Here is a 25,665-nt window from a genome sequence, read left to right as displayed (position 1 = left end):
TTCTTTACTGTAAGAGCAGTGAGACTGTGGAACTCTCTGCCGGAGGAAGTGGTGATGGCAAAATCCATAGAGGAGTATAAGAGGGGACTAGACGTCTTCTTAGAGTGCTATGATATTATAGAATATAGACATTAGGTGACCAGCGGGGTTGTTGATCCGGGTCTTGGAGTTAGGTACAACTCAAGCGTTGATCCAGGGATTATTCTGACTGCCATTATGGAGTCGGGAAGGAATTTTTTCCTCCAAATGAGCTAAATTGGCATCTGCCTCGTAGAGTTTTTTTTGCCTTCCTCTGGATCAACAAGGGGGGAGGGGGGGGGGGGGTAGAAACAGGCTGAACTAGATGGACATTGTCTTCATTCAGCCTAACATACTATGTTCCTATGTAAGTGGAGCATTGCGCCACCAGAAACACTGGTATTATAATTTCCTAATAATTACTAATATATGTGTGAATGGACACTTGGATTTGTAAATTGATATATAACCCTTGATATATAACCCTTAAATGCTGAACCCCCTTGATGATGGAAGACTTTAGGATATTGAAAAATCACTGAAAAGGGAATATATGGGGGAAAAAATCAGAAAGTGGCTGTATATTCACCAATGCACTAATAGAAGAGGGCAAGTAAAAGCAGCACATCCTTCAACATGCAGAAAGCCAAACTGCTAAATGGAGGAGCAATGCACAGCTGCAAAATACTGATGAATGGATATTGAGTGCCCATTGTAACCAGTACTGGCTTAACGTTAGATGGCATCCTGTGTGGAATTTTTTTTCTGGTGCCTCGCGTCATAAGAAAAAAAAACATGTAAATCGCACAGATAGACAGCCTGCCTGTATTCTACTTGTGCAGAAAGTTACAAGACAGTAGTGTACTCACACAGAACAGCTCTGAATAAATACTGTACCAGAACTAAGCTCATAAAAGACAGCACCAGAAACAAGTTTGTAACAAATACTTCAGCAGAACTAAGCGTTTGTGTTGTGGAGGGTGCCGATGGGCTGACTGCAGCACATCAGAGGGGAGGACACAGAGCGAGGAGGAGGATGATCATCCAACCAGATAGACCTAGCTTACCCTCAGCTTACATCCGCCTGGTGCCCCCCTTAATAGCTGGTGGTCAGTGCCCTGTACGGCCATTGTCAAAGGGTGGCCATCATTGTAAAGTATGAAAAGCTTTGATTTCATAATATAACATTAGGCGCAAGCAGGGTAATCGCCCTGATAAGGGCGGCGCCACACTGGAACCTAAGGGCCTAACAAGCCTAAAGATAATGCATGATCCAGCAGGACAGGACACAGTTTACACCAACACACTAGGGCTAGCATGCAACACAGAACACCATTACTACTGAATATGCCTGTTCACACCTTATGTCTGGCCACCAGCACAGACACTGGACAAAACACTGTTCACACACACAACACATATAACAGGCATGCAGGGAAACCAAACCCTAGAGTGAAGGGATACTATTCTCTAGCAGAGGGACTGGTATTTATATATGCAGCAGATCCGTGGGGATTGCCTGGCTAAAGGAAGTCCACACCCAGCCAGCTCAATTACCCTCACCTGTGAAGGTGTGCACAAGGAAACCTGTAGGACCACAGGTCCCAGACACACAACCTTATCACCTGGAAGGTAAAGATAAAGCCCTTACTTGTGTGAGAGAGTCTGAGGAGCCTATGAATATTTTGAGTGGTGCTCTGTGGAGTTAATGCTTCTTTGCTCGCTTTGACTTGATCTGACGGACCATTGGGTGAAAGTCTAATAATGTTGCTGCATTTCCCCTCCCCAGGATGTAGATGATGAAGATGATGAAATGAGGAGGCCAAAAAAATTTGGTCGGAAGCTGATGCGCAGCACTTCTCTGAGCCGCCAGGTAATTACGGGATGTTCTATACCAGGGAGTAGTGTGCAAGGTACGGCGGAGCAGTGTCCTTGTTGTATGTCTACAGTGATGTTCATACCGGCCAGGCATCCTCAATACATTGCTGTAGCCCCGATACCCATGAGGACTCTGATATATCAGTGAATCGCGTCGGCTGTAAAGTGATGATTTTGGGATGTATATCTAATTAATGCGCTATTATTACAGGAGAGAGATGTAGTTTTAATCATTATGTCAGTTCACAATTATTTATAGTTAACGGGGAGTTAATAAAGTTATATGCCATTAGTTGTCGCCAATGCCTGGACAAGGTATTCTGCAGTTCATAGTCGGAAATCAGCCATATTCCCAGCTCTCCTGGCTTAGGAGTGAATTTACTGCCCCTCGGCCAGCAGCCCTTTTTGGCTCTTTTAAAATCCTCTTTTTGGAACATTTCACATAAAATCTACCTTACAAATGAAGTAACTTTCCATTGCTTGTATTGTACCGATTCTAAAGGCCCTTTTACACACAACGATTATCGCTCAAAATTCGCTCAAAATCCATCATCCCTGATAAGAGGGACGGCATGCTGAGTTCTCTGTGGGCAGCGCTGATAACATTCTTTCAGCTGCTGTCCTGCTGGAGAACAATAGTGATGTATTTAAAGAACAGACCACCCGCTGTTCTCTAAATACATGCAAATGAAGTTAGCTAGCTACTTATGGGCTGATTAGTAGCTAATGCAAAATGATCGCTCAAAACTGTTAGTTTCTGACAAATTTTGAGCGATCATCTGTGTGTGTAAATGGGGCTTAAGTTGCATGTTGTTTTCTTCTCCATTGACACTCAAAGCAAAAATAAAAATCCTGTTGGTTGCTTCTTGGAATTTATATATGGTTACCTGCAGTCAATTACGTCACCTAATGGCCTTGACTGTGTAAAGGTGCTGCTTAGACAGATCGATTATTGTTCAAAAAAATTGTTCAAAACGAACGAAAACGAACGCCCAATGCATTCATTCACACGGGCGATTTTCGGGCACGTGAACAAGTTGCACCATTAAAATGTCAAATCCGGTCGCCGTTTTTTTACGCTGTGTCAGAAAATAGGTTTTGATCTATCTTCTGCTGAAAATTGCTGGAAGCTCCCATAGACTCCTATGGGAGCTGAAAAAAAAGGAAGGGCGTGGGAGTTTACCTGCATCTGGTGTTCGGAAATGAAGACAGCTGGCTCTATTAAAGCATTAGAAGTCATTCCAAGGATTTCTGCCGGCTGACGGAATTTCACGCCACAGTGTGTTTTTTACATGATACGCCCGTGTGAATGGATGAGAAAACACTAATTAATCTCAGGACTCAATCGTGGCTATTCTTCATTGATGCGGTTCTCAGCTGCGATTCAGCCGGCATAAAATCGCAACGCTTGTGTGAATGAGGCCTAATCGCAAACCAATGACTAAATGACGAACGATAATTGTTCGCTTCTTGTTCGCCGTTCAGTTTCTGCCGGACTTAAAATTTATTGTTGGCACATTCACTTGTCGTTCCGTTTAAGCACTTCTCGTTCAGTGTTTCGCATAGGGATTCTCGTTTGAACGAGCCAACAATGAATCTGCCTGTCTAAACAGGCTGCACGAGCGAGTTGGTGATGACATCACCCGCTCTTTTGCTCGTGCAAACAACAATCGTGCCATCTAAAAGTAGCATACCTCTCACATCAGCCCCCAGTAGGCACTGCTCCGCAACAGAATAGAATATTGGTCAGGAACGCTATCTTTTCTTCTTAGGGAGAGCACCTACAAGGTGAGTGAGTGAGTGGACTTATATGGCCATTCATGCTCCTCTGGGTAATATGCAAATAAGGGAGATGGATGCTGCCTTCCAGTAGGTGGAGCTGCAGAGATATTGTTCCATCTCCCTTATTTGCAGAATAGAGTATAAAACACTTTGGAATTAAAAAGTGCAACAAGATGTAAAGGATCCACAGAGACGTTCAGCACTTGCTGCCCAAACTTTACCCTGCTGCTCGGCAGTGAAGCTCCCCAGCCACTGCTCCTGAGTGTGAAGGACCCTGGGTCCCATGAAGAATGCTTGACTATTAGACAGGAGATCTTGTTTTTAGGTTACTACAATCAACTAGCTGGATGTGGCTGAGGTAGAATATTCCCGTAGATCAATGGATGAACTGTAGGTAGATGTACAGTTACGGGAAAAAGTAAGTGAACCCTTAGGAATTCCATAGATTTCTGCATTGGTTATTAATAAAATGTGGTCTGATTGTATCAAAGTCACATTTATGGACAAACACAATGGATCTAATAACACACAGACAGTTGTGCCTTTCATGCCTTTATTGAGTAATATCCACAGTGCAGGGGAAAAAAGTAAGTGAACCCTTGAATTCAATGGACTGTAGATCCACCTTTAGTAGCAATCACCTCCACCAAGTGTTTCCTATAGCTATAAATAAGATTTACACAATGTTGAAGAATTTTAGACTGTTCCTTTCTAACAAGTGTGTTTCAGTTTGTTAATATTTTGTGGTGCCTTGTGTGCACAGCCATCTTCGGTCACAGTAAGCCATCTTCATAGGGTTAAGGTAAGGACTCTAACTAAGGTCCAATGTTCACGGGTGGGTTGGATTCTGTGATTCCGAAAGCTCCGCAAAACAAATCTGCATGCTTTAATTAATTTGCGGATGCCCATGCTTCCCTATGGGCGCCTTGATCTGCAGATCTCCCGTGCTCCGCGTAGGTTCCTAGTGAATCGCGCCCATGGATATTGGGCCTTAGTCATTTCAAAACACAAATAATATTTTTCCGCAATTGTTTAGTTAATTATTTGTGTACTTTGGGTAATTGTTTTGTTGCATCACCCAACATCTCTCCAGCTTGAGATAAGTTTCCGGATTACCTCTTATGTTCTTGAAATGATATAAGAGGATAGAACAGTCTTGAATGTTTTCCATCTGTGGATAATAAGCGTGGATTAAAGGGGTTCTGACATGAAAAAAAAAATTTACTCACCTTGCGTGGCCAGGACCGATCGCCAGGCATGTCCCCTCCATCCGGATTCTTAATCTGTGGCTTGTAGAAACTGAGCAGGAGCGGTCAAAATGACCGCTTCCTGCTCCGTCCGTCAGCCACTTCCGAGATGGGCGCCCCGTCCGTCCTGGCTGAACTCCGAGATTCTGCGCGTGCGCAGTGGAGACGCAGCCCGTCCTGACTCCTGTCAGAGGACACCTCTCCACTGCGCATGTGCGCAACCTCAGAGCTGGGCGGCTCGTCGGAGGAAGAAGAGGAAGAAGACTGCCTGCCGGGAGATGACCCCCTGATGACAACAACAACAGAACACAAGGTAAGTATTATGTTTTTATGCTTTAACACCCATAAATCGTGGGTTCCCTGTGTCCATTAGGCAGACCAGGGAACAATGACTGTTAAAGCATAAAAACATTATTCGTGTCAGAACCTCTTTAATGTACACCCAGGTCTTTTGTGTTTGTAGCCTTTTCAAGCCTTATGCATCTCTAAAAGATGTCTTCTGAAAGTTGCTCACATCGAGACACGTTTTATACTGACCAGTCTTTCCTGATAAGAACAGATTTGTCAATAACTAGACTTTGTGAGCCTTTATTTAATGGGCAGAGCACCTATGAACTCAGCACTAGTAATCTCATTGTGTAAATGGAAACATATTTTGCCAATTAGCTCTTAGAGAATTCAATGGCACAGAGGTTCATTTACTTTTTCTCCCTGCTCTGTGAATGATAACAATAACAGACATGAACATTCCAATGTCTGTGTTATTAATTACACTGTTTATCTAAACTTGCGACTTACAATCAGAACACATTTTATTAGTAATCAATGCTGAAATCCAGGGAATTCCAAGGGTTCATTTACTTTTTCTTGCCGCTGTAAGGTCCTGAGAGGCACTAGAGGAAGACTACATGATTCTATCTATATCGACTATGCTTCCAATTGTAAGTCCAAGTTGACTGGACTAGTTGATCACACATTTGCACTTCAGGTCATTGACTAGTAGTGTGATTTGAGTCAGGGTCACAGGAGGATCTTCAGTGCTTTAGACATTCTAGGGAGAAGACTACTTGGTTGTCTTAGGAGGGCCAGTATGATGGCAGGTTCTTGGGCACCTGCTTGATAGATAGCTACATCAGTTGTATTGAATATCATCTCTTCCAGTTTACAGAAGTAGCAACACTAATCTTTAGGTGATATCAGGAGTTGATGTAATATGTACCAGATGACTAAGGTCCATCTTATATCTGCTCAACAGCTCCATCATTGAAGGCTACAAAATGACCTTGAAAGGCTAAAATCTTATCTGTTGTGGCCTTCTTACTACTGAAGTGTTTGGGAAATGATCTATAGTGCAGTGTGTAACATTCTTAAATCCCTGTAAATAGTTAAATAACAATCTAGATGAGTGGATATGATGGGAAGTTGGAATCTTTGCATTATTAGATCTTCTGGTCGTATTGAAGTTCTAGATAAGTTGGAAAGACTGAACTTTTTGGATGGTTGGTTATTCTAAGTTGGTTGGATTTCAGGGTGGATGGGTGGGTATGCTGACCAGCAATTTGATGTCTAGCACCAGTGCATATGCTGGACAGGTTTGGGATCTGTACATTTGCTGCATGGCCTGAGGCTAAGCATTGATTAGTAAATATGTTTTTGAAGATGCAGGATCAGTCAATTTTAAATTAAGATTAAGAGAGACTCTGGATCAGTAGACATTCTGGGAAGATTGAGTCTCAAAATTAGCAAATGTTATAGTAATATTGATCCTCTAAATCAGTGGACATACTGGGTTGATTAAGGCTTGGGATCAGCATATGATGGGCAGCTTGAGGCTTAGTATCCGCATACTGTATGTTGGTCAGGTTGAGGCTTAGTATCAGCATATGGTGCACAGGTTGAAGCTCGGTATTGGCATATGGTGGTCAGGTTGAAACTCGGTATCAGCACAGTTTGAATACTGTGATCTGTATATGGTGGATGGCTTGGCGCTTGGGATCCGCATATTATGGATGGGTTGACGCTTAGGACAGCGTATGGCTTGATGCTTGGTATCAGCATATGATGGGCAGGTTGAGGCTTGGGATCAGCATATGGTGGGTCAAGTAGGAGCTTGGCATCAGCATATAGTGGGCAAGATGAAGCTTAGGAACAGCATACTATATGTTTCTCAGATTGCTGCTTGATATAAGCATGTCATGGGCAGGTTGACCATTGGGAACATCATGTGGTGGCAGGATGAGGCTTAGGATATCAGCATGTAGTGACGGGTTAAAGCTTAAGATCAGCATTTGGTGGGCAGGATAAAGTTTGGTATCAGCATATGGTGGATGTGTTGAAGCTTGGTATCCATATATGATAGGCAGGTTAAGACTTAGTATTGGCATATGGCAGGCAGGTTGAGGCTTGAGATCAGCATGTGGTGGGTTGGTAGCAGCTTGGAATCAGCATATGGTTGTCAGTATGAGGCTTTGGGATATCAGTGTATAGTGGAAGAGTTGAAACGTATGGTGGGCAAGGTGAAGCTTAGGATCAGTATGTGGTGGGCAGGATGAAGTTTGGGATCAGCATGGCGAGGATGAGGCCTGGAGACAGCAGACAGAGGACTTCAGTGTTAATGTGAAATATCCCCCTCACTTAATAACCAATAATGGGAAAGAGTTCATGGATAGGTGTTTGGTTATTGATTGTCCTTCTGAAAACAGTGGGGAGTAGTTAGTTCACGGAGAGGTGTGGGTGCTTAGTATCTCTCTATGTTGAGGGAAGAACTCAAGCTTTCGTATGTGAATCCTAAAGCCTTTGAGAGTGGGAACTTTAATGGACACGTGTGATGATCAAGATCAATGAGTTGGCTTGTGGACAGGTGAGTGGGTGAAAACTGCTTTGACAGGCACATGTATTAGTACTGACGGGGCACTGGACAGGAGTGTGGTCACTACTTGTCCTAGGATCAGTGAAGCTCCCATGTGACCAGTATTGGGAGAGCATCTTGGTCGGATTAATTAGTGACCTTGTAAGCAGTGTAGGGTGAAGCAGTTCATGGACAGCTGTGTGTTCCTCCCATGTGACCAATGTTGGTCGGAGTGATTCATTTGACAGGTTTATGAGTACCTCTTGTAACCAGTGGTTTGAGGAAGGAGCTCATGAACAAGAGTGTGGGTTGTGACTACTGTTGGGGTGACTAGGCATGGTCACGTCTGTGGGTGCCTCCGGTACCAATGGTTTAGAGAAGCAGCCAAAGTATAGGCTTGTGGGTGCCTCCTGTGATCCGTATTAGGGTGATTAGTCATGGTCAGGTTTGTGCATGCCTCGTGTGCATTACTCTGTACTTACATTTGTTGTACGTTGATATCTAGTTGTAATTTTCTCCTCTTTCATTTACAGCCAAATTTTAAACAGAAGTTTGTGTCTTTGTTGAAGAGGTTCAAAGTTAATGATGATGTGAGTCTTCCCAAAAATAAATATCAGTGTTTCACTCTCATCATCCCCACCATCGCAGCTCATATGTGCCACTTACAGTCATTGTCCTCAGTCTTTATATATCTGTATATCCTTACAGACTCTGTCTGTGACTTATGGCTATGAGAACAGAGCCAAAGGGTTCATTAGTAACAATAATAATACCATGTGGCACAATAGTTTCAATGTGCCACCCTCCTCCTCTTCTTAATATGACAAACATAATGCCACATCCATCGTTCATAGAACATTCTCCATTATATTTATCTAATAATCATCACTATAATGTTTATGATTTGAATGTCATCTATGCATCATCACACCACCTAGATCCCAGTGATCTATACAAATCATCATAAAAACTAGATCCCCGTTATCTCTATAGATCCTATATCATCATACCACCTAGATCCTATTGATGTCTATAGATCCAGCATCATCACAAAACTTGATCCCTGTGATCTCTGTAGATCTAGCAGTAAGACACCAGGTAGATCCCAGTGAACTCCATAGATCAGTATCACCATAACACCTAGATCACAGTGATCTCTATAGATCCAGTTTCATCACACCACCTAGATCTCATTGTTCTTTGTAGATTCAGTATCACCACACCAATTACATTGCAGTAATCTCTATAGATCCAGTGTCATTATCGCAACTAGATCTCAGTTACCTCTATAGATCCTGTATCATCATATCACATACAACCCAGTGATGCATATAGATCCAGCAACATCAAGCAAACTAGAGTCTCAGCGATCTCAATAGATTCAATAACATTGCATCACCTAGATCCTAGTGTTCTCTATAGGCTCAGTATTGTCATACTAACTAGATCCCTGTAATATCAGATAAACTATTGTCATGATGCCACCTAGATCCCAGTGATCTTTATAGAGCCAGTGTCATCATTCAGTGATCTTTAGATCCAGGATAATCACATCAACTAGATTCCAGTGATTTCCATAGATCCAGTATCCTCATACCACCAAGTGATCTCTACAGATTCAGCATAATCACACCAAGTAGGTGTCTATGATGTCTATAGATCAAGTCTCATCATGACAGATAGAACCCTGTGATTTCTATAGAGCCAGTATCATTATACGACCTAGCTTTCGTTAATCTCTATAGATCAGCATTACACTAACTAGATCTTGGTGATCTCTATAGATCCTACAGTATGCCACCACCTAGATCTCAGTGATTTCTATAGATCCAGTATCATCACACCAAGTACATCCCAGTCATCTATATAGTTCCAGTATCATCACACCAACTAGATCTCTATAGATCCTGTATCTTTATATCACCTAGATCCCAGTGATCTCTATAGATCCTGTACCATAATACTACCTAGATTCCAGTGTTCTTTATAGATTCAGTATCTTCACACCACCTAGATCCTAGTGATTTCTATAGATCCATTATCAAGAGAGACAAAAATGTGTAAGAGCAGCACTCTTTGCAAGCTCTCACTGGGCTGGATCAGGTGTATCTATGCAGCAGCCAGCTGGGAATCCAAACCACTGTTTCCCAAAAAGGTATCCAAATAGAAAAAGGTTTGGCAGCATAAGCAGGTGCAAATGATGAAAAAATACTTTTTTTCACCCATAACACTGCCTGCTGGCATTATGAGTGAAAAAAGTATTTTTTCCTCATTTGCACCTACTTAAGCTGCCCAGCCTTTTTCTGTATAAATCCAGTATCATCACAACACCTAGACCTAGTGATGTTTATAGATCCAGTATCATTACATCACCTAGATCCCAATTTTCTTTCTAGATTCAGCGTCATCACACTAACTAGATCATTGTGATCTCAGATGATCTATTGTCATGATACCAACTAGATCTCAGGATCATCATACCGCCTAAATCCCACTAATCTCTACAGATTCAGCATTATCACATCAACTAGGTTCCTGTGATTTCTATAGACCCAGTATCATCTCACAAACTAGATCCAAGTAATCTTTATAGATCTAGCATCATTGCACCAAATAGATCCCAGTGATCTCCATATATCAGCAATATTACATTAACTAGATCCCAGTGTTCTCAATAGTTTAAAAAATATAGCATCATCTAGATCCCACTGTTCTTTATAGATTCAGTATAATCACACTAACTAGATCCCTTTGACCTCAGATTAACTGTTGTCATAGTCAACCAGATCCCAGTAATCTCTGGATCCAGTGTAATCATTCCAACTAAATCTCAGTGATCTCTAGATCTAGGATAATGACCAACTAGATCCCAGTGATCTCCATGAATCCAGTATTATCATACCACCTAAATTCCAGTGATCTCTATAGATTCAGCATAATCACACCACCTAGGTCTCTGTGGTCGCTATAGATCAAGTCTCATAATGTCAGATTCCTGTGATTTCTATAGATCTAGTATCATCATACCAGCTATATTTCAATAATCTCTATAGATCAGCATCATCACACTAACAAGATTCCAGTTATCTCTATAGCTCCAGCAGTATACCACCACCTAAATCCCTGTGATCTCTATAGATCCAGTATTACCTCACCAACTAGATCCAAGTGATCTTTATAAATCCAGTATCATTGCACTAACTAGAATCCAGTGATGTATATTGATCCAGTGGTATCATACTAACTAGAACACAGTGATCTCTGTGGGTCCAGTCATAATGCCACGTAAATCCCATTGATCCCAATAGATAGAGTATCATACCACCTAGATTCTAGTGCTCTCTATAGATCTAGTATTATCAATCCACCTAGATTATAGTGATCTTAATAGATCCAGTATCATCATACTTGACCCTAGAGATCTCTATATATCCAGTGCCATCATACCAAATAGATCCCAGTGATCTCTATAGATCCAGTTTTCTGATACCAACTAGATTCCAGTAATCTCTTTAAATCCAGTGTCATCACACCAACTAGATCCCAGTGATGTCTTTAGATCCAGTATAATTGCATCATCTAGATCATAGTGTTCTTTATAGATTCAGTATCATTACACTAACTAGATTTCAGTCATCTCTAGATCCAAGATCATTACACCAAGTAGATCCCAGTGATCTCCATAAATCCAGTATCCTCATACCAACTAAATCCCTGTGATCTCTATAGATCAAGTCTCATCATGCCAGGTAGATCCCTGTGATTTTTATAGATTTAGTAGAAATTATACCAACTAGAGCCCAGTGATCTACATAGATCTCGTCAACACACCAAATAAATCCCCTTGATCTCTAGAGAAACAATATCAAACCACCTATATTCCAGTACTTTCTATATATCCAGTATTATCAATCCACCTAGATTACAATGATCTCTATAGAGCCTGCATCATTACACTTGACCCTAGGGATCTCCTATAGTACCAGTATCATCACACCAAGTACATCCCAATGATCTCTATAGATTCAGTCATAACACCAAATAGATCCCAATGATATGCAGAGATACAGTATCATACCACCTAGATTTCAGTGATCTCTATAGATTGTCTCATCACACCAACTAGATCCCAGTTATATTTATAGATCCTGTACCATAATGAAATCTAGATTCTAGTGTTCTTTATAGATTCAGTATCTTCACACCACCTAGATCTCTATCTTCACAAAACCTAGATCCCAGTCATCTCTATAGATCTAATATCATCACTCACTTAGCGCAAATGAGCTTTATAGATCAAGTATCATTAGACTAACTAGATCCCTGTGATTTCTATAGCTCCAGCTATATGACACCACCTAGATGCCAGTGATCTCTATTGATCCAGCGTGATCATACCACTTAGGTCCCAGTCATCTCTATACCACCTATATCACATTTTTTTCTTTTCAAACATTCAGTTTTTATAAAAAAATGCTTACATATTATGAAAATAACCATTAGCTTATCCTTGATGTGATGGTTAGCAGTACGTTTTATACAAAACATATAAATTGTATAACTTGAACGTAATTAGAAGAAATTAAAAAAGAGAAGAATTTATGCATCGAGTCATCAAATCACACTTATTTCTATAGATCTGGAATTATGACACAGCCTAGATCCCAGTGAACTCTTTTGAGCCTGTATCATCTTACTACCTAGCTTCCACTGATCTCTATAGAGCTAGTATTATCATACAACTTAGATCCAAGTGATCTCTGCAGAACAAGCACTATCACACCACTTGGATCCCAGTGATCTTTATAGAGCCAGCATTATCATACCATCCTGATCCCAGTGATCTCTACAGAGCCAGCATTATCATACTATCCTGATCCCAGTAATCTCTACAGAGCCAGCTTCATAACACCACCTAGATCCCAGTGATCTCTATAGAGCTAGTATCACCACACCACCTAGATTCCACAATTTTCCATTGTGCATTAGGTTATGATGACTAAGGCAAGTTTCATCTCCTTTTCATCACCTATAGACTTGTATGGATATAGTCGGGGGGGGGTTCAATCAGACTATATAAGTGCAACAACTCATTACTTGTCCAGAAATGAGGCTGGTCCATGCCCTGTGCCTCCTGTCACGTCTGTGTATTCAGCTCCACTGATGGTACTCTGGCAGCTATCGGAGGACTCTCTGTAGTAGGTCTCTTGGCCATCAGCGATAGGCATGTCTCCTATGTCTTGGCCCTCTTGGGTGACTGCTCATTCATGGTGTTCTGTTCTCCTTCAGACATTGGACACAGAGCACGCTTGTCGGGAGCAGGAGGAAGACGAGGAGCTTGGCCTCTTATATGACAGTCTGGATGAGTGTAACAATAGCGAGAGTGGATTTGATATAGAAGACAATGACAGTGTCATCAGCACCCCAAAACCAACGCTAAGGTGAGGAATAACCAGAGTGGATGTATGAGGACCCATCACATGTCTAGATTTAGTAACTAGTCAACAAGGGCATCCCTTACTTGCAGCAGTTTTAAGGTTCACCTTTCCATAAGTGTACCCCATAACCCTAATATGTTCCAATATACCCTCATATAATTACTGCATGTCTAAGTATCCTAATGTACATGCATACACATACCCTATATGCCCTATAAGCATCCCCCATAACCCTATATGCCCTATTAGCGTACCCCATAGCCCTAATACATATCATCAACCTTATATATCCTCAATATACAGTATAGCCTTTTCTTGATATGCCCTTAGCATATATGAGGCCTGAATATCTGCAGCTGTTTAAGGCTCCTTTGCTCCCATTTTCTCTTTCTTCATTTCAGGAGATTCTTTGAAGGTGTCTCTAATTCTGGGTCTCAGACAGAGATTGGCAGCATCAACAGTCAAAAAGGAGGTGACAAGACCCTTGGTGCGGTGAGAAGAGTTGTCATTATTACTGGGCATTACACATCCCATATAGTTCTACTAATGTTCAGCACAAGAATCAGCCACAGTCTTATTTTTGTCCATGCAGACTGGGAGGGAGGAATGTTTTATGGGGACAGAAGCTCTGTTATGTGGAGAACTACAAGTCCCAACATGTATGTGCTGCAGATGTAGCCATCGATTCTCCCAATGACAAAAGGGCCAAGATTGGAAGGATTCCAAGAATCAGGCCTTTCCTATCACTGGATGTGAGACATTAGAGCGATATCTTATTGGAAAGACCCCAAAATACTTGATACCATAACAGATCAGAGCAGGAAATCCCTGAATTTTCCTCTACTTCTACCCTCGCTAGAGCAACATAAGTACATAAACACCGAGGTTGTGAGTATCCCGTGTCTCTTCAGTGGAGGGAGTTTACTCCAGCACACAGGAACCTTTATTCTTGGTCATTTCCTTTCTTCCCTTATTTCCTCAGTTCTCTCCTCTCTGTAACTCGACCATCTCTTCTCTGCCCCTTGGTCGCTCGGCCACCTCCTTTCTGCCCCTTGGTCACACGGCCATCTCCTCTCTGCCCCTTGGCTATCTCCTCTCCGCCCCTTGGTCACTCTTTGCCCTGCCCCTCGGTCTCTCGCTCTTCTGTGCCCTGCCCCTCGGTCTCTCGCTCTTCTGTGCTCTGCCCCTCGGTCTCTCACCCCTCTTTGCTCTGCCCCTTGGTCTCTCGCCCTTCTGTGCTCTGCCCCTTGGTCTCTCGCCCTTCTGTGCTCTGCCCCTTGGTCTCTCGCCCTTCTTTGCTCTGCCCCTCTGTCTCTCACCCTTCTTTGCTCTGCTCCTCTGTCTCTCACCCTTCTTTGCTCTGCTCCTCGGTCTCTCACCCTTCTTTGCTCTGCCCCTCGGTTGCTTGCTCTACTTTGCTCTGACCCTCAGTCTCTCGCCCTTCTTTGCTTTGCCCTTCCGTCTCTCACCCTTCTTTGCTTTGCCCTTCCGTCTCTCACCCTTCTTTGCTCTGCCCCTCGGTTGCTTGCTCTACTTTGCTCTGACCCTCAGTCTCTCGCCCTTCTTTGCTTTGCCCTTCCGTCTCTCACCCTTCTTTGCTTTGCCCTTCCGTCTCTCGCCCTTCTCCGCTCTGACCCTCGAGTTTTCAGCTTTCTTCATTCCTACTTGGGTGTTTTCACTTTCTGCTCTGTTTCTAGTCCTGGAAGACTCTGGATTACTTATTAAGATTAACATCAATTCTGTTTTTTTATGCTCAAAATCACTTTCTGATCTGATCCTGGATGTGACTGAAGTTCCACCTCTAACCTCATGTTATGGGTTTCACCCAAATACAACCCTCATGTCATTCCTAGTGATCCTATCCCTACTTACATCATATGTCAGTCAAAGTTAGCCCTAACTCTGCAGTCATTTGACGCAGCACCCCCTACTTGCTTTGTCTTCATAGAGAGCTTACAGTACATTGAGGAAAGTGTTGCCTGTGCTCCACACTCTATATAGTCATCTGATAGTTTTTCCTCCTAACTTCCCCTCCCTGTATAGGGGCTCAGCTAGTAAGGTAGAAAGGGTAGCCTGTAACAGAATTTGGAATACAGCTTTGTACACAGGACATAGCATCCCCACTATGAAGCCTGAAGTGAAGGACTCCTACGAAGCCTCACCCTCCTCCTGCTTGTACTTATGTCATATCCCATGATTTGTCTTGCAGTCGGAGAAGCTTTCACACAGCACTCGGATGGAGGACAATAATTCCTGTCTGGCTGATGTAAGTTGGGAGTGCCACACTGGTACTGGTGCAGTTGATATTGCAGCGGCCGGGCGGTCCGACTCGCTGGCCAGGGAAGACAGCGAGAATACTAGATGGTGCTCAGTCACCGTGGTGCTACCATCTTCTCTCCATAGCGCCAAAAACACCCGATCTCTCTCGGCTGCACGCAGGGGATAAACTTGGCAATGATGCTATAGAACTTTCAGTACTTATCTGTTAACGTGACGCCAGTGCCTATTCTGAGTGATGAATCACCGAAGACGAATAAATGAGTCTACAGTCAAAGATGTAATTGCAAAACCGGAGGCACAAGGTTTTCTTTACTCATATTTTAAACTTTGATTTTCCAACTACAACATATGATAGGCAATCTTAAGTACAACACTTAAGCGATTTAGAGTTACTCTTCTCCTTAGTACAGTCCTCATAAGTGTCAGTTATCTGACAGTAGACTTCTTGAACAAACATTCCAGTCACGGAGGGAAAAAGGCACTCATTCTCCATCCATTACTCGCTACATCCCTGAACTTACTTCTCTCCAACACGTAGTTAAGCAGGGGAGTGTGTGATTCCATCCGCCAACTCCATAAACAGGTTCTGGCCTCTGCACTTCAGTCCCCAGAGGGAATATTTCCCGTAGAAATTGGGAAAAGGCCCGTGTCTCTGCCCAGGCAGAAGCAGCTGAGCCAACTGCTCAGGCAGAAGCAGCTGAGCCAACTGCTCAAACGTCCTCCTCGACTTGGCAGAGGGCAGAATGGCTCATGGTCAGTAGGGTCTGAGAGAAGCATTTCACATGTGTAGAACAAGGGGTGGCACAGACGTCAACCCTACCATAAACAGACATCTTATATCCTCATCAATAAGAAGCATGTCATACTGAAAGGGGTTGTACCAAAAACTACTTTTATCGGTGGGGGATCTCACTGCTGAGACCACCACCAATCTTCAGAACGGGGGTCCCATGTTCCTGTCGCAGCCTCTGATACATGATCTAGAGATTGATTGTCAGTAGTAATAGATGAATAGCTGTTACTGTACTATAAGGTGTGTAGATCACAAGTGCTGTCACCTATAGTGAGCAGGGCTGTGACAACCTCATACATGATATAGAGGGTGGTTGTCAGGAGTAGCAGATGGAATAGATGTGACTGTAGATCTCATTGATGTCCGATCACCATATAATCTTGTGTGACAGGTGAGCAACGACCCTGGGCCAATATCTGGCTCGGCTGCAGATCCTGGTTCCTGGGACCCTGCTGACCGGATACCACACATGGGCATGATCTCCAGAACCGAGTCACAAATTATTATGTCTCCCAGGTAATATGATATAACTGGTGTTGGTATGTTTGTATACAGTACACATATGTTGGTATTACAGTACTTTGTAGGGAGTTACTGTATAAAAACTAACAGCATTGCAGGATAGTCAGGTCCAGTGTAGATGGTAGTGTCGCCATCAATGGTGTTAGTATTACAGGTTAGTTGCTTACAATATAGAAAATGTCAGTATTACAGCGTAGTCGGGTACAGTATAGATGGTGTCAGTATTACAGGGGAGTTGGGTACAGTATGGATGGTGTCAGTATTACAGGGGAGTTGGGTACAGTATAGAAGGTATCAATATTACAGGGGGGTTGGGTACAGTATAGATGGTGTCAGTATTACAGAGGGATCGCGTACAATATAGATGGTGTCAATGTTACAGGGTGGTTGGGTACAGTATAGATGGTGTAAGTATTACAGGGTGGTCGGGTACAGTATAGATGGTGTCAGTATTACAGGGTGGTTGGTTACAGTATAGATGGTGTCAGTATTACAGGGGAGTCGGGTACAGTATAGATGGTGTCAGTATTACAGGGTGGTTGGGTGCAGTATAGATGGTGTCAGTATTACAGGGGAGTCGGGTGCAGTATAGATGGTGTCAGTATTACAGGGGAGTTGGGTACAGTATAGATGGTGTCAGTATTACAGGGTGGTTGGGTGCAGTATAGATGGTGTCAGTATTACAGGGGAGTCGGGTGCAGTATAGATGGTGTCAGTATTACAGGGGAGTTGGCTACAGTATGGATGGTGTCAGTATTACAGGGGAGTCGGGTACAGTATAAATGGTGTCAGTATTACAGGGGAGTCGGGTACAGTATAAATGGTGTCAGTATTACAGGGTGGTTGGGTACAGCATGGATGGTGTCAGTATTACAGGGGGGTTATGTACAGTATAGATGTTGTCAGTATTACAGGGGAGTCAGGTACAGTAAAGATGGTGTAACTATTACAGGATGGTCGGGTACAGTATAGATGGTGTCAATATTACAGGGGAGTCGGGTACAGTATAGATGGTGTAAGTATTACAGAGTGGTCGGGTACAGTATAAATGGTGTCAGTATTACAGGGTGGTTGAGTACAGTATAGATGGTGTCAGTATTACAGAGGGATCGCGTACAATATAGATGGTGTCAATGTTACAGGGTGGTTGGGTACAGTATAGATGGTGTAAGTATTACAGGGTGGTCGGGTACAGTATGGATGTTGTCAGTATTACAGGGGGGTTGTGTACAGTATAAACGGTGTCAGTATTACAGGGGAGTCGGGTACAGTATAGATGGTGTCAGTATTATAGGGGGGTTGTGTACAGTATAGATGGTGTCAGTATTACAGGGGGGCTCTGGTACAGTATAGATGGTGTCAGTAGTCAGGAATTATACGACTTTGCAGAATCGGTGATCCCCCTTGTCTTTCACTTTTACTCCAGGCAGGATAACAGATTGGCTCGTGGTCCTCGTAGTGTTTCCATGAAGGATCGTCAGAGTCTCCGAGGCGACCGCGGTGGCAGCTTGGAGGGGGAGCTCTCCCTGGAGTCCAGGTTTTGTAGTCAGGTGAGTCTGAGCTTTTAGGTGGCTGGAGATTTTGGACAATCGTGAGTGACGTAAGAATCAGCATAACAGGAACACAGGAGCCTGTCTGACGAGTGCGCGAGGTCCAGGCATCTATACAACTGGGTTATTTGTAGGTAGATTCTCTCCAGCACAAATCCTGAATTTCACAGGCAGATTCTAGAAGATAAGAGAAGTCATCTTCATATATTGTCTCCATTTTTACCATCATATGTCACCTTCAAATATGTTCTCTGTCTGTTGTCTCCATGATTACTGTCTTTATATGTTATCGCTATCTCTTGTCTGTTGTCACATGTCATTTCCACGTATTGTTCCCATCTGTACTGTCACCATGTCACCCTTACATGTCCTTGTATTGTCTCAATCTGTACTATCATCACATGTCATGTCCTTGTAGTTGCTGTATGTATTGTCCTCCCATCACGCCGTCTCCATGTATTGTCCTCATGTCATCCTCACATTGTCATCTCAGTGTATTGTCTCCATCTGTATTGTCATCATGTCCATGTAGCGTTTCAATGTATTGTCCTCATATGTCGCTGTTGCATGTCATTTCCATCCTGTTGTTATCAACTGCACTGTCATCATACATCACAGTCACATGTCAGTTCATGTGTTGAGAAGAGAATTGAGAAGGGTGATCAGAAGCCTGTCTGTGAGCTCCACAAAACTTTTGGACTTGATACCGTAAAACCCCAGGGTTGGACCTTTCTACGTGCCTCCCAAACTACACAAAGCTGGCAACCTAGGTAGGCGAATTATCTCAGGTGTGGGAACCCTCACTGAAGGAATCTCAGGATGTGTAGAAGGTGTCCTCAAACCACTGGTGAGAAACACAACCAGCTATTTGCAGGACACCACGGACCTACTGAACAAACTATCACGCATAGGTCCCCTCCCTGATGGCTCCATCCTGGCCACCATGGATGTGGAGTCCTTATATTCTAACATCCCATACAAAGATGGACTGACCTCCTGCCAGGCGCACCTTTAGGCAAATGGGGTTGCCTTTGAATCGGTGTTACAACTCACAAGATTCACCCTCACACACAATTATTTCTCCTTTGGCAAAGATATATTCCTGCAGCTCGCTGGAACCGCTATGGGCAGTAAAATGGCACCATAATATGCCAACCTTTTCATGGAGACTTTCTGGCTTCCTGTTACAGCAAACCATTATCCTACTTGCGCTACATAGAGGACGTCATAATCATCTGGATCAACTCTAAACAAGAACTAATAAAATTCCATCATTGATTCAATGCATTTTACCCCACCATAAACCTGACATTAAGCTACTCGTATACAGAAATCAACTTTTTGGACACCACCATAAAAATTTCAAACAACTCAATACAGACATCCCTATACCAAAAACCGATTAATCTGCCCACATACCTCAGATGGTACGGTTACCATCCTAAGCACATCAAAATGTCCATCATCTACAGCCAGGCCATCAGATACAGACGGATCTGCTCCAACCCAACAGACAGAGAGGAACATCTATACCAGCTTAAAAGGACATTTTTAAATCAGGGCTACCATCCCACCTCAATTGATGACTAAATCACCAGAGTTACCAGGAGACCCAGGAATCAACTACTCCAAGACACAGAAAAGGAAGGAAACGCATTCATTCTATCCATATCAACCCCTCTCTCCTTTTTTCACCCATGCACAGTTCGCACGCACTCTTCACTTCCCTAAAACACCTCAATCCACCTGAAGCCACAGTAAAATATAACAATCGCCCTCATAAATCTACTACCCACCTGCTCACTCTCACTATCCTGCTATTACTAGCAGCAGGGGACATTTTTCCCAATCCTGGCCCACCCTTTAGTGCCCCTAACTATTACCCCCCACCTGCTCCACTGAGACACCCTTCTAGCCCAACCAATGGTCTATCCTCCCCGGTCTCATTTCAATGTGCGCTCTGGAATTGCCAGTCAGCATGCAACAAACTCCCCGCCATCCATGAATTTTTCATTGCTCATTCCCTATAACTGCTAGCTCTAACAGAAACGTGGACACAACAGTCTGACACAGCCTCCCCTGCTGCATTGTCTTACAATGGCCTGCAGTTCTCCCATACCCCAAGACCGGAAGACAGGCGAGGTGGAGTAGCTGCTGTTCTCTCCCCACAATACACCTTCTAGGTCATCTCCCCGGTACCCTCACTCACTTTCCCATCGTTCGAGGTACATGCTCTATGACTTTTCCATCTGCTGTCCATGCAAGTAGTAGTTATCTACCACCCCCCAGGTGTTCCTCGCCTGTTTCTGGACTACTTTGCCGCCTGGCTCCCCCACTTCCTCTCCTGTGAAATCCCAACCCTCATCCTAGGAGACTTTAACATCCCCATAAATTACCCCATCTCCCCATCTGCCTCTCAGCTTCTATTGCTCACCTCCTCCCTTGGTCTCTCACAACTCACAGCCTCTTCCACTCACAAGGATGGCAATACTCTTGGTCTGATCTTCTTCCGTCTCTGCACTGCTTCCAACTTCACTAACTACCCTCTCCCGCTCTCGGACCATAACAAATTCTCTTTCTCTGTCAAGCTTTCTAGTATTTCCCCAGCCCCTCCTACCTCCTCTACAGGGACCTTTAGGCCGTTCACACCCAAAACTTTGCTGAGTCCCTACAGTCTTCTCTGTCCCCTATCTCTCTCCTCTCCTTCCCCAACCTGGCTGCCGCACATTACAACACCGCTCTCAAACATGCCCTGGATGAAGTGGCACCCCCGTGACCCAAGCTACCGGATGCAGACCATGGCAACCATGGCTCACGCCTCAAACGTGCTTCATCTGGCGGTGCTCTAGGTGAGCTGAATGGCTGTGGAGAAAGTCGCAAACGTCCTCAGACTTTCTCCACTTTAAATTCATGCTCAGAACCTACAACCTCGCCCTCCACCATGACAAACAAGTCTACTTCACCTCTCTCATCTCCGCACTGTCCTAAACGGCTCTTTGACGCTTTTCACTCCCTTTTCAGCCCAACATTGCACCCCCCAGTGATGGATCTCAGTGCTGAAGAGCTGGCTGCTTACTTCAAAAAGAAAATCGACGACATACGGCAGGAAATAACCTCCCAATCCCAGACTAGCCCTGACCCTAGTCTCGTCAGTACTGCATCTAGCTCCTGCTTACTCTCTGTACTCAGACCAACGACAGAGGAAGAAGTCTCCAGATTGCTTTCCTCTGCTCGCCCCACCACCTGCGCTAGTGACCCTCTTCCCTCACATCTCCTCCGTTCCCTCTCCCCGGTGGTCATCTCCCACCTCACCACTATGTTCAATCTTTCTCTGACCTTTGGCATCTTCCTCTCCTCATTCAAACACACTAGCATATCCCCACTGCTAAAGAAACTGACTCTTGACTCGACCGATGCTGTCAATTACCGACCCATCTCCAACCTTCCCTTTATCTCCAAGCTATTAGAACGCCTGGTTTACTCCCGCCTTATAAGCTATCTCTCAGAAAACCGCCCACTACACTTGACAGAAACTGCACTGACTAAAGTGTCAAACGACCTCCTTATGGCCAAATCGAGGGGCGACTACTCCTTACTGATCCTTCTCGATCTCTCCGCAGCATTTGACACTGTTGACCATAAAGTCCTCCTCAGTATGTTTTGCTCCATTGACCTAAAGGACACTGCTCTCTCTCTCTCACTCTCTCTCTCACTGGTTCTCCTCCTACCTCTCTGACCACTCATTCACCGTCTCCTTTGCTGGCTCTACCTCCCCTCCTCTTCCTCTTACTGTTGGGGTCCCCCAGGACTCGGTCCTCGGCCCCCTTCTCTTCTCCATCTACACAGCCTCCATTGGACAAACCATCAGGGCATTTGGCTTTCAGTACCATCTTTATGCTGATGACATCCAGTTATAAACCTGCTCCCGTGACATCACAGCAACATTCCTCCAGAACACCACTGACTATCAGTCCGCTGTCTCTAACACTATGTCCTCTCTCTTCCTAAAACTGAACCTCTCAAAAACTGACCTACTGGTGTTTCCGCCCTTTACTAACCGACCTCATCCCTGACATCTCCATCTCAATGTGTGGCACCACCATAACTCCCAGCACCCCTGCTGTCTTGGGGTTATATTTAACTCCAATCTCTCCTTTACCCCCTAAATCCAATCTCTTGCCTGAACATGTCAGCTGCACCTCAAGAACATCGCAAGGATCCACCCTTTTCTCACTGTGGGCGCTAAAAACGCTCACTGTTGCCCTCATCCACCCTCAGCTTGATTATTGCAATTCGCTGCTGATCGGCCTCCCCGCGCCAGAATCTACCCTCTCCAATCTATCCTGAATGCGGAAGCCAGGCTCATCTTCCTGTCCAGCCGCTACTCGGACGCCTCTGCCTTGTGCCAGTCACTGCACTGGCTGCCCGTCAAATGCAAAATACAATTTAAATTCACCATCATCATCCACAAAGCTCTCCACAGCACCGCACCACCCTACATTGCATCCCTCATCTCCATTCACCACCCAGCCCACACCCTCTGCTCTGCTAATGAAATCAGATTAAGTGCCCCTTTAATTCGAACCTCTCATTCCCGCCTCCAAGACTTCTCCAGAGCAGCACCAGTCCTCTGGAACACGCTACCAAAAACTATCCGGGCAATCGCTGACACTGCTCTAAAAACGCACCTCTTCAGTGAGGCATACCACATCCCCTAAACCAAACCCTTCTGTACTCTGCCTGATAACATGCTCCCTGACCTACCGACTGCAATCCCTGCTAGCCACAATTAACCGCCCCCTGCAGTCATACAGATTCAGCTACTATACGGGCCCGTTTGATCATTGTCTGTGTGTATAGCATCCCTCACTCTCCACCTCGCCATACCTGCACATCTCCAGCCCCTTTACCTTCTGTATCACCCCATTACTTGTAGTATGTAAGCTTGTTGGAGCAGGACCCTCACCCCTACTGTTTCCATCAATTGAATACTTCTTGTAACCCGGGTTTTGTTTTTATTCCCCCTGTCTTGTTACCGCTGCAGAATATGTTGGCGCTATATAAAAAAAGATTATTTTTAATAGTTTTCAATGGTAAAAATCGCTTCGCACTTGCATGCAAGCGCAATTTTAATTTTTCTTAAAGATCTTATAGGAAGTAATAGGTGATTCCTTGCGAGGAATCGTCCAAAAATACAACATGGAGCAGTTTTTCAATCTCGCAGAGAAAGATCGCTCAAGTGAATGAAATCAATGTGTTATTGACACACGCACAAGTTCCATCCATATTGCTATCGGACAAGACTTGCTTGTGAAACTTGTCCGTATGAATACACCTTTAGCCTGGGTTCACACGGTGTGGAACTCCTGCGGAAATCTCGCGGGACCGCATGACATTTCCGCAGCTAAAGTCCCAAGACATTTGGCGCGGATTTTCAAAGCAGCTTATTCCGCTGTGGGAATCTCTCCCCATAAAGAGAGTAGAGCCCACAGCGGAAATGGCAATACAATTGACATACCGCGGCTTTGAATTCTGCGCGGCATGTCAGTTTCAGCTAAACTTGGCCGCAGCAGATTGTCCACAGCGTGTGGACGAGATCTTTGCAAATCTCGTCTACTTTGCTGCTTAATCTCAGGTTTAAGATTGCTGACGGAAAGTCCACACGGAAATTCTGTGGCAATTCCGCCCCGTGTGAACCCAATATTACACGTTACATTTGTGTGAAGCTGCAGTGACCTCACTTTACTCCACAGGTTCCCCGAAAGTCAGTTTTTGATGAATTAAATGAAATCCTGGGGTCGGAGCAGCAGCTTCCTGAGAGCGTGATCCTGGTGAACACCTCGGACTGGCACGGACAGGTAATGGGGTTGGGGTTAATGTCACAAGCAAAGCCAGTAAATCCCCAAACTACACAGGGGGTACAATGGGGCTTTATTAATGGCTTAGGGGAACAGTTAGGCCTTTCTAATTGCTCAGGGGGCACGATAGGGTCTTATTAATTACTCAGAGGGCACAGTGGGGTCTTATTAATTATTCAGGGGGCACAGTGAGGTCTTATTAATTACTCAGGGGGCACAGTAGGGCCTATACAAGATTAGGGGCATAGTAGGGCTTATACAAAACTAGGGGCACAGTGGGGCCTGCACATGACTAGGGTCATAGTGGGACCTATTCATGACTCGAGCGTAGTAACATAGTATGTAAGGCCGAATGAAGACATTGTCCATCTAGTCCAGCCTGTCTATCCTACTGTGTTGATCCAGAGGAAGGCAAAAAACCCCAAGGCCAGAAGTCAATTAGCCCTTTTGGGGAAAAAATTCCTTCCCGACTCCCTAATGGCAATCAGACTGTTCCCTGGATCAACCCCTAATAGTTCCTACCTGCCTATATTCCAGGATTGCACTTAACCTAATATTTATATCCTGTAATATCCTTCTTCTCCAGAAAGACATCAAGTCCCCTTTTAAACTCCTCTATGGATTTTGCCATCACCACTTCCTCCGGTAGAGAGTTCCACAGTCTAACTGCTCTTACAGTAAAGAACCCCTTTCTGTGTTGGTGATGAAACCTACTTTCCTCTAATCGTAGCGGATGTCCTCTTGTTACCGTCGAGGTCCTGGGTGTAAACAGATCGCGGGAGAGATCCATGTGTTGTCCCCTCATGTACTTATACATGGTTATTTGGTCGCCTCTTAACCTTCTTTTTTCTAGAGTAAATAGTCCCAATTTGGATAGCCTCTCTGGGTATTCCAGTCCCGTCATTCCATGTATTAGTTTAGTCGCTCTTCTTTGAACCCCCTCAAGCACTGTGACATCTTTCCTGAGCACCGGTGTCCAGAATTGTACGCAGTATTCCATGTGAGGTCTGACAAGTGCCTTATATAGTGGGAGGATGATGTTCTCGTCCTTCGCCCCTATTCCTCTTTTGATGCACCCCAAGACTTTATTTGCCTTTGCAGCGGCTGACTGGCATTGGTTACTCCAGTTTAGTCTATTATCCACTAATACCCCCAGATCCTTTTCCATATCACTTTTCCCTAGTGGTACCCCATTAAGTGAATATTCGTGACATCCGTTCCTCTTGCCCATGTGCATAGTCTTACATTTTTCAACATTGAACTTCATTTGCCATTTTTCTGCCCAAGCCCCCATCTTATCCAGGTCCGTTTGTAGCCACATATTGTCCTCCGTTGCATTAATTACATTGTATAATTTTGTGTCATCTGCAAATATTGATATTTTGCTGTGCAGCCCCTCTATCAAGTCATTAATAAATATGTTGAACAGAGTGGGGCCTAATACTGAACCC

At 44.2% G+C, this 25,665-nt stretch overlaps 1 protein-coding gene across 2 annotated transcripts in view; it reads left to right on the top strand.

Moving 5' to 3' along the window:
• LOC136620587 (phosphofurin acidic cluster sorting protein 2-like) overlaps positions 1 to 25,665 on the top strand; it is a 73,477-nt gene that overhangs the window by 23,841 nt on the left and 23,971 nt on the right. For both annotated transcript variants that reach the window (XM_066595449.1, XM_066595450.1), the window contains exons 8-15: positions 1,808 to 1,891; positions 8,307 to 8,363; positions 13,063 to 13,214; positions 13,613 to 13,703; positions 15,421 to 15,477; positions 16,676 to 16,800; positions 18,233 to 18,356; positions 24,110 to 24,214. In XM_066595449.1, coding sequence (XP_066451546.1) covers positions 1,808 to 1,891; positions 8,307 to 8,363; positions 13,063 to 13,214; positions 13,613 to 13,703; positions 15,421 to 15,477; positions 16,676 to 16,800; positions 18,233 to 18,356; positions 24,110 to 24,214 — 795 coding nt within the window. The remainder of the gene's footprint in view (positions 1 to 1,807; positions 1,892 to 8,306; positions 8,364 to 13,062; positions 13,215 to 13,612; positions 13,704 to 15,420; positions 15,478 to 16,675; positions 16,801 to 18,232; positions 18,357 to 24,109; positions 24,215 to 25,665) is intronic.

This window comes from Eleutherodactylus coqui, chromosome 3 (assembly GCF_035609145.1).
Source record: "Eleutherodactylus coqui strain aEleCoq1 chromosome 3, aEleCoq1.hap1, whole genome shotgun sequence".
NCBI classification, from domain to species: Eukaryota; Metazoa; Chordata; class Amphibia; order Anura; family Eleutherodactylidae; genus Eleutherodactylus; species Eleutherodactylus coqui.
Note: the sequence above shows the minus strand (reverse complement) of the source record. Positions and strands in the feature narration are given on the sequence as shown.